At 37.4% G+C, this 10286-nt stretch overlaps 1 protein-coding gene across 1 annotated transcript; it reads right to left on the bottom strand.

Moving 5' to 3' along the window:
• Positions 1–3924: 3924 nt before the first annotated feature.
• LOC146573038 (polymeric immunoglobulin receptor-like) lies at positions 3925–9200 on the bottom strand. The gene is made up of 7 exons (XM_085277559.1): positions 9103–9200; positions 8572–8898; positions 7960–8280; positions 7580–7873; positions 5639–5683; positions 5177–5266; positions 3925–5081 (listed from the first exon to the last, which is right to left on the bottom strand). The coding sequence occupies exons 1-7, from the start codon at positions 9137–9139 to the stop codon at positions 5041–5043; spliced, it is 1155 nt and encodes a 384-aa protein (XP_085133685.1). The 5' UTR covers positions 9140–9200; the 3' UTR covers positions 3925–5040.
• Positions 9201–10286: the final 1086 nt, after the last annotated feature.

The following is a 10286-nucleotide window of genomic DNA, read 5'->3' as shown; positions in this document are numbered from 1 at the left end:
CAGGGGGTCAAACAGGTGGTATGCAGGTTGCAAGGGGTCACCTGTGATGGTCCTGGTTTTCCTGAGACAGGAGGAGTTGGTGATGGCCTCCAGGGGTGGCAGAGGGCAGCCACCCCTGGTGCCTTCCTGTTCTCAGTTGTGGCCCCTGCGTGCCAAACACACAGGGAGTAGGAGAGCACACTGAATCGGACTGATTGATGCCAGTTGGTGAGCAAGTCTTTGATCCAGGAGAATTTCACAGGGAGAATCTGAGGGTGGTCCAGTTTGGCATTATGGCATAGGTGTCAAACTCTGGCCCGTGGGCCAAATTTGGCCCGCAGCCTAATTACATTTGGCCCGCGAAGCCATACCAAATTACTATTAGAGCTGGCCTACTGGTATTATACAGCTAATATATATATTGTTTAGTATTAAGCTTTGCTTGTTCCATATTCAGTTTTTCAGCAAAACGTGTTTGAGTTCATAAGAAAAGATTCATTCTTATATCTGGAGGAATAAATATATTTCAATAAATATTAATGTTAGCCCGCGACTTTGTTCCAGTTTTGAATTTTGGCCCACTGTGTATTTGAGTTTGACACCCCTGCATTATGGTGTTGAATGTCAAGCTGTAGTCCAGGAAGAGCAGACAGACTGAGACTATGAGTAAGCACTTGCAGATAGTAGGAAGGAAAACCTTCCTTTTAACAGGAACAAACCTTCTGTAGAACCAGATTCAGGCAGCCACCTACTGCGACTGGTTGGGGTGAGAGGAGGAAGACAAGACAAATGCACAAGACACACAATAAATGGCACTGTTAATAGCACTGGCACTGTTATAAATTATGTCTCAAAAGAGCCATAATTTATAATAATAAAATTGACACCACAAAATGTTCAAAGTTGTAAAAATGCCTAACTAGTTAGATTTATGGTTTATTTTGGCGTTGTAAGCCATTTTTAATAAAAACTTGTCAAGTAGAATTAATTACATCCTACACACGTATGTAAGGCTGGCATAACCTTGGTCATAAACCTGTCAAAGATGACTGTAACTAAGGTGGATGATAAGGTCTGTGTAGAATGCCCAGAAAGTTATGTGATTCATGGGTTGTACTTCATGGAGGAGGAAAGGTACAAGGATCCTCAGTCAACATAAGTGAGGGTTCAGGAGGGCTCTCGCTCTTTCTTACTCTGTCAATCTTTTTTCAGCTTTTTTTCCCCCTCTGTTTTCTTTTTGTCTTCTTTTCTCTTTTTTCCTCTTTTTTTTCTCTCTGGCACTTTGTCTTCCACATATACATATGCGTAAGGCTCTACACCCCAGGGTCCCTTTGCTTTGTGTTGACTTGCTGTTCTGTTTGTTGAGATGTTATGTTGTTTATATGACAAACCCTGTTATTTTTCAGAGGATGTTTTTGAGTGATTTGTCATTTTGCCTATATCATTTTTCTCATACAGTAACAGTTGTCCTTTTTTTGTAATTCATCCCACATTTCTTCTATTTGGATACCATTATGGTTTAGAGTTAAAGGCTGTGGAAAATTGCCTCTTGCCTATGTGACTAAATCTATGGAATACTTAAACACCTTCAGCCTGAGGCAGTTTGCGACAAACCAACAGCTATCACATGCTAAACCCACTGCTACTCTTTAAATGGTCAAACTCATATGTCTCTGGAATCAGTCAGTTCTGTTTCTAGAGTGATATTGATTACATAAAATGCTAATGTACACTGCAGAGTTTAGAACCCAAATACAGACACATGGAAATCTAATGCAAATGAGCCTCCATTTTGGGTGGTAAAAAAATCCATAAACAGAAGAGTAAACAGGATCTAAAACTGGCTGGAAACACAGAGAGGACATTAATAACACTGGGAAAACAAAGACAAAGGACAAGCAGGTCAAGGTCACTAGGGAAAGTGGACACAAGAAGATAACAGTAATTTTAGACGGTGAATCAGGAGGGGAAGTAAACTAAACATGAGGCATTACAAATAAGAAACTATCAAATTATACACTATTTAACAATAACCATAACTAAATAGGGAAATATAAGCACATACAAGATACAGCCTCACATAGAAATTTAGGTTCACACTTCTTGAAACTGAGGGTCTCCATCTGTCTAACATGTGTGTTGTTTGAAGTTAGGGCTGCCATCACACCCAGAGTCAGAGATTCACACACCTCTCACTCTGTCTCACACATCGGTTTTCTTGCGAAACTGAAAAATAATTTCACAGTTTTAATGAAGTTATTAACTTTACTGTATAAACATGAAATCTTGCATTCTGTTCAGAGTAATGTCACAGGTCAACAGCAGCATGGTCGCTCTCCTATTCAGTTAGTAAACATGTTTACAGAGAGACATTCTTTGTCGTGATGCAACTCTCATGATTCCCATTAATAATCCCAATGATCTTTGCACATTACCCAAATGTGCAAAGAATTTCCCCCATTTACAAGCTGTTTTGTTATTCAAAGACATGCGTATCTGTGTATTCAAAGAATAACATGAATATGATGATAATTGTAGTTCAATGCATCAAGTTCTGTTTCTTCCTAATTCATAAACACAGTGGACATTTGAAGACATCACATAGAACAGTGTGTGTAACATAAGCAACAACACAAATAACCTTATGCAAGAAGGTCAACAGAGACCAACAACTGATTTCGCTTCTCTAGTACATTTTAGCTCCTATTCTGTGCTTAGTGTTAAACAATGAATATGTCATTTTCTTCTGATCACACTCCAGCCAACTGAACCAACATATGTATTTTCTCATTTTACTCACTTTCAATGTACAATTGAATTTTAGTTTGCTTTTATTTACCTGGTACCAATTTCAGCTTTATTTCAGTGTAGATGGTTTTCAAAGCTCTGGTCACCCCACACCAGTATTTCTAAGCATCGGTAGAATGAAGATCAGGGGTGGGAGTTTTGAAGACACTGTTATGTTATGATGAATTGCATATTTGTTTTTCACTAGATTTGCTGTTATAATAAAATCATAATCACTGCCACAGTGATTCTTACACAGGTATTTCTCTCAAGGTACTTCTCATAATCCTTATCAAATGTATTGTAAAACTATTGAATTCACACACTGAAGAAGCAGAGTAAATCAAATATTTGATTAGAACTTTTTTAATCCAAAAGGAAATTGGTGTGCCTTTTATATAGTCAGTGCAATTAAAAATAAAGTCACAGGATTCACTTTACACCAACTAAGCTATCACAGTGCAAATAGGCAGAAAGTGACACAGTGAATAAAATGAATGCATGAGGTGAGACGGTGAGATGGACTGTCCCCGAAGCTGAGGAGTTTTTTTTTCCAGCATCCTCCTCTCTGACACACTACCTCAGCTACCTTTACCCCGCTTCTCCAGGAGACTGCACACACACACACACACACACACACACACACACACACACACACACACACACACACACACACACACACACACACACACATATACACACACATATATTTCTGTCATCTGGAAAGTCCATGATAGTTAGTCAGGAAAATCAAACCTACTATTTTAAACAACTTACTCTCTAAATAGCAATTTATGTTCTATCTCTAAAATGGGAGTTATTATTATTAATTTTATAAAGTTAGCTTTTAAAATTAACACACATGAAGAGAATCTGATAACAGTTCAGGAGTAACAGGATTCTTTTCCAATACACTTATTTAAATACTCCACCACAATAACTGTATTCACTGCTACACAATAGCAGTGACATTGAAAGCTAATGAAGGAAGTTTAATTTCCTGGCTCCTCTGAAGGATGTCCGTCTGCAACGGGCTGGAGGTGCTTTGAAAAACTGACCAGTTAAACAGTTTTGTGGACATGTGTTTTATTTTCTTTCTTTTTTCTTTGAATGCATCAGTAAAATATAATACTAAGCTAAACAAAAATAATTCTACTGTTAAACTTAAAATTAATTCCATGCACTTTTTTTTTTGCTTTGCTTATTAATTCTCTTTACACTCATGTTGATAATTTATATTCTGGTTTTTCTACAATTTTATAAAAACAGCAGATTTTGTTATGAAAATCAAGCAAAAAACAAAACAGTCTTCTGCTGAAATTTTGTATCACGGTAGATTTTTTTTTTTTCTGGTAAAGTTTTGATAGATACTTCATCTCCACCGATATCCTCATAGTGGCTACCAGTCATCTCAGCTTCTTGAGTTCCATTAAAAACAACAACAACACAATAAACAGAACTATGAGTGACATGTATTACAGACACTTGGGATTTCATGGAAACATTTTTGAATGTTCTATTGTAGCACTACAGCCAGTGTAGAATGTTTGTCATTGTATGTCATTGCATACAAGTGTATACCTCCACTACTGAGGGAAGATACACGTATGTCTCTCCAGACTTGTAATATATTTAAAGAAAACTGAAGAAAGTACAAACAGTTGATACTTCTTTAAATACAGAATCTAAAACACAAAGACTGAAATTATCAAAACAGCAGCACATAAATTATGTATCCATGGTTCTGTAAGTGCAGGCTGCTGGCCGATAGCCTCCCCTATGTGTCACAATAAAAGACTGCACTATGATATACTCATTCATCAACAATTAATGTCAGAAACCCACATAGAACTTAAACAAGGCCAGGGGAGCACTTCTCTTGTACATAAGTTATTTTCTTGAATACATAATTCAAGTTTCCAATTGCAATTATATTGACCTTTGTGACTTTCAGCTGTTTGCCCACTGTCACAGAACGAGACTGAACCCATGCTATAGTGTGGACTTCATCAACATTCATACATCACTTTGCTATTTTCTCAGCATCAAAAATAAAAATGTATGGGCAATGACTCCAAATGGGAGACTTCATGAAATTCCAGTTGTGCTACATCACAAATAAATTTTACATATTAAATGCAACTAAAAATAAAAATCAGTCATTTATTTTATGCCCTATATTTATAATTAAGTGTATTAAAGAAACAAAACTCTATTAAGGCTTTAAACTTCTCTTACTCCACTTTCTGCTGCCCGCATCGCTTCCTCTGAGCTCTATAGCTTATTTTGGGTATTTCTGCTTGTGGCTTCATCACCTAAAAACAGAGCATTAGATTTGGTTACACTTTTTTGCATGCTTTTCCATATTTGAATGTAAGGATCTCTCTGTGTATATGAATGTAAATGATACCTTTAACTGTGGAACGTCTGTACTTATAAAGAATAAACAGGACACACATCAGTAGGAGCACAGGGGTTACAACGTAAACCACATAGAGTGCTGGAAAAAAAAATAAAACAGAACACTGTAAAAGCATTTTTAAAGCAAGCATTTTCCAAGGCATTCAATTTTCACAGGCATAACAGCAGAACTGTGGGCTTAGTTTACATAATGGTTTCATTATCTTTTTATTAAAAGTTATGTGTATTTTAACTTAACTGTTGCATTGATGCACACATCCATACCTATTTGATTTTTAATTTGAATTAGATTTTTTTTTTTTTACATTAGCTTGAATTAAAGGCCCAGCATGCACTCAAAACCACATGTTAACCCTAATTATATTGTGGAAATGTACTTATTTTGCTATTACTGTTGTCATAGCATTTAGCAGCTAACTAACAGACACATATACTGTATCTTTAGCTTTACCTGGGTTATTTGTTTCCAGAGTTCCCAGAGTGTGCTGCAGAAAAACTGTAGGAGAAAGCAACTTTATTTCAACAATGACATTAAAAAAATGACCACGGCAACTCACACATCTGTGGGATTGCTCTGTTCTATGTTTCAGCCTATGATGTTGATGCCAACATGGCACGACTGAAGGGATATTTTGAATCCTACAAGAATCCCAAACTGTTGTTCCAGTCAACTGAATCTAACTAAAAATTAAAATATAGGAAAAAGGCACAACCACTGTCTAGATCAGCACTACTGTTGCAACGCAACCAGAAATACCGTCTTTGGTTCCTTGCTATACTCCTAGATGCTGAGAGCAAAGGTTTTGTTCTAGATTTCATGGTGCCAAAAAGTCCTTCACAATTGTTTTCCTGATACTGTAGCAAAGAGAAGTGTACAGGAAGTGTACAGTACACAGTGATATGACCCTCAAAGTTGACACAGTTTTCAACACAACTTATTCATATTCAATAAACCTGTGCATATTGTGTTGATAAAACATGACTGACACATGTTTAGATGAAGTAAGTTGAGCTCTTGGAATTTTTTGATCCTTCACAATTTTGTCACTTTATTCCAACACTATTCAATAACTTTCACCCCATTCATTAATTTTCACTTGGTCACTTAAATACTACATGTTGTCTTCATATTACATAATGTTCAACAAAGTCTAGAGTCTGGTTAACATAAAAATTTAATGGGTTTACAACAACTTCTATCTTCCTTTATCTGGATTGCAGGGGGGCTGGGCCATAACCTGGAAGTGATAGGGTAAGAGGCAGGGTAAACTCTGGAGAGCTTGCTAGTCTATCACATGGAGACAAACAATCATTTGCACTCACATTCACGCTTATGGATTATTTAGAATCACCAATTAATCTATCTCTAATAACTGCATGACTTTTAACTGTGGGAGGAAACCAGAATACCCAGTGGGAACCAACTGCACACTACCAAGATTGTGGATTTGAACCCAGAACCTTCTTGCTTGAGGCAACAGCACTAACCATCATGCCACAAGCTGTCAATTGAGGCTTAACAAAAGTAGGAAAGCTATGAATTACAAGGCTTGATGCAGAATTTTCTGTACACTATTGTCCTTGACAGGTTAAACCATAATACATAGCGATAGCAGACACGTAGTGTGTGTGTAGTTTTCTGTCTTTCATAACTCCAGTGATTTTCCTGCAGTTTGAAATCTTGTGTGATCTTGTGAATTTAATGTAGCTGTCGATTGTACTCAAGATGTTATGAGAGTTTATAAATGACGAAGAAATAAGGCTATTAAAAGGCAAAAAAAGTGCAATGATAGCCTTTTCATTGTATAAAGACATGAACGACTAGCAAAAATGACTTACAATTTTGAACATATGGAATAGGAATTGACTGCTAAAGAGCAAACAATATAAGTGTTAATAGTTAATTCAACAAAACTAATTTTCTGTAATTGTAAACAAATATGGTTTAAAACAGCGCTTATGTTGTTGCCATAGGGTTTAGAACAGTAACCTTAATCAGTACATCACAGAGTCTGTGGCATCACTACTTTGAAAGTGACCATTCACACTAGGATCCCTCATACTTTGGCCTCCACTCTTCAAACTATATAAAGCTAGCTGATTGGAGAAGCCAGGATTCAGCTTCAAAAGCAGAGTTACCTGCAACTGTGTGAATCTGAAAACAGATGACTTCTTGCATGCGTGGTTGCTGAGTTCTTAGCACTGATTTTGAATTTACATGCAAAGAATTTAATTCACAAGTGGCAGTGAATACCTGTTCCAACAATTATTATTTCAGAGTGATTTACCAGCAGCGGTAAGTTTGTGGTTCGACAACTGAACTGCTCTCAAGTAAGAACATAGCATACAAATCTATTCATTACATTATCCCGTATAAAAGTGTCCAACTCACCCGACAGCTCCATCTTGGTGTAGTTTCCAATTTTCCACTGTGAATCTGACCCACACCAGTATGTCCCAGCGTCAGCTGCTTCCAGCTCTACAATCATCACCAAGAAAGAGCTGGAAGAAACATTATCATGGACAGTGAACCTGCTTTGATTGGTCATGTCCATGCAGCTGTTGTGCTGGTCTCCCTTACAGAGGAACTTCCTGTTATCCCGGTGTTGTGGAGAATAAGGACACTGCAAAGTTAGTGGCTGCCCCACAGTACCATTTATTTTAGTTGATTTGACACAGCAGAACTCTGTATAAATGAAAGAAAAAGATTATTTCAGAATTATCAAATATTCAACTGATGTAATTAAATGCACAGAAGCTTTGACTGCTCACCTTCAACTTCCAACAGAACTGCAGAGAAAACATCCAAGTCAGAGTTTCTTCGGACACCACAAAGGTAATACCCTGAATCCTCTTGGCTCAAACTGGTGATGTTCACTGTAAATTCTTTTAACATTTTATCATCATCAAGTCTGAATCGTCCATTTTCCTTGTTGTCAGAGGTGAGTAGTGCCTGCTGAAGACATGTGGAGGGCCGGTTTCCTCTGCAGATGTACTTCAGGCTGTTCTGGTACTGACGCTCATACGGACAACTAATGGATTCTGAATATCCCTGATAATTCAGAATTTTGGTCACAGTATCACAGCAGCGGTCTGTCAACAGGGGTAAAAGCATCAGAAGACATGTTACACAAACAGCTGTATATAAAACTTAAGGATTTTATATTCAACTCAATGAGGAAGTTTACATTTCTAAACTTGTGACTGTTTTCCATCATTTGATGCTCATATAGTGGTTTAAATTTTACAGCAGAGAAACAGATAATGCTGAACAAACAGAAACTACCTATGAATTCCTTATCTTTAACTGTAACTCCTGAATCCCTGTAACTCGCTGTAACTCGCTTTCAGTGTGCAACAGAATTTGACCAAGTTTTTGTTTACCTTTTACTAGTTTCAGCTCGACTTCAGTGTAGACATCTTTCAAAAATTTTTTCACTCCACACCAGTATTTCCCGGCATCCATGGAACGAAGATCAGAGATGGTCGTTGTGAAGATTCGTGCTATTTTGTCATCATGGATCATGTATTTATACTTCACTGGGTTTGTTGTTGTAATAAGAACATCACCCCTGCCACAACTGTTCTTACAGAGGTACTTCTCATATGATTCATAACCCGGATCATAAGAGCAGGAAATGTTAACCTCTCTTCTCAGATATCCAGTGACATTGAGCACCCCTACTGCACTGGTCGCACATCTCAGAGAAACTAGAAAGATAATGTGAAAACAACAAAATAATTTAAATTTTGTCATGTCAGCTGTCGTGATAGCAATGCTATTGTTGTATAAAGACATTACCAAGAACAATACCGGGTGTGTCATACAGCTCCTCAGTACTAAAAAAGTAAAACGTACCATTCAAACTACATCTGTTGTTAATCTTTATATATTTACTCATTTAAAGGACTTACTGCAGAGGATGAAAAGCAGGTTTTGAAGGCTCCACATCTTTGCGTTGCACACAATATTATGCACACAATAGGAGTCCCTTCTTGCCACAGGAGTTTGAAAGGAGGGGTGGAATTCGACCTTTAACACAGAGGAGGTAGAGCATTCTTACTTGGGCTTTCCCTAAAAGTAAGTAGCAGTCATTTTTGAAACAGCTGACATATATCCTCTTATGGTAGAGGAAGTATTCAAACGTTTTACATAAACATCACTGTTAAAAAAAGTGAAACAGCTACATTGCATGAAATGAATTTTGTATATCTGAGAAACATTTGTGTTTGAAGATTATTGTGCTGTGTTCTCAGTTCATTAATTTCCTGGTTTGTTAATATTCAGAAAACAGTCTTAAAAGTGACCATTACACCTGTCTCATTATCATTCACGCGTTCTCTCTTGCCTCTACTCACTTCCATTTGTCTCCTTTTCAGTGCATTTATTTTTTAAGGCAAGCTTCTTGTCTGTAAAACTCTCTGTGAAAAAACAAAAAACATACCTTGTATTCCAAAGTTTTGTAAATTCAGGTCGACTTGCAGCCTAGGTTTTACTCGTTCCACATGCACTTGTGGACACTCTTATGTTTTCAGCATGAAATTAGTTATAGGAAAAATATGGTTTCAGCTAACTTTTATTTATTGCACAGAAGTCCAATAACAGCACACTGCTCAGGTTTAGATCAGGGAGTCTGTCTCTTTCATGCCCCTCCAGGTTTTCTTAATTGTTCATGTGAGAGTTAATGTCTCCTTGTAAGATGACAGAGTCCCCACACAAAGTAAATTCAAGAGGTCTGGGTATTCTGAACTGTCAGCTGTTGCCTGCCGCCTCTCACAAAGGGCAACTCCAGATTTGAACAGAATTCAGGCCCTCTCCTAGAGACTGGTTCAAGAGCTCAAGCTGTGTGTTGAAATGAGCTGAACTATATCTAGCCAGGATCAGGTTCATTATTGTTAGTGTTATCAGAGTTTGCCAGTTTACATAGTTTAAAGCTCATTAGCTCCTCACCATGTAGTGCCATAGTCTTTAAATAACTAGGGGGAAAAAATCCATCCATCCATTTTCTTATCCAGTTCAGGGTCTGGAATGTATCCTAGATGTCATAGGCCAAAGGGCAGGGTAAACCATAGCGTGTCTTTGAACTGTGGGAAGAATC

Source organism: Mchenga conophoros, linkage group LG6 (assembly GCF_057382185.1).
Source record: "Mchenga conophoros isolate Kocher_MC1m ecotype Shallow Benthic linkage group LG6, M_conophoros_male_GT1.1, whole genome shotgun sequence".
NCBI classification, from domain to species: Eukaryota; Metazoa; Chordata; class Actinopteri; order Cichliformes; family Cichlidae; genus Mchenga; species Mchenga conophoros.
This window is presented reverse-complemented; position numbering and strand designations above follow the sequence as displayed.

What these genes read in the sequence shown, in the direction of transcription:
- LOC146573038 (XM_085277559.1), bottom strand. Translation starts at nt 9,139, where the DNA reads ATGTGGAGCCTTCAAAACCTGCTTTTCATCCTCTGCA. An exon ending in CGAGCTGAAACTAGTAAAAG is followed by an intron (nt 8,281 to 8,571) that starts GTAAACAAAAAC and finishes CCCTGTTGACAG; the next exon opens with ACCGCTGCTGTGATACTGTG. An exon ending in CACCAAGATGGAGCTGTCGG is followed by an intron (nt 5,684 to 7,579) that starts GTGAGTTGGACA and finishes TTTCTCCTACAG; the next exon opens with TTTTTCTGCAGCACACTCTG.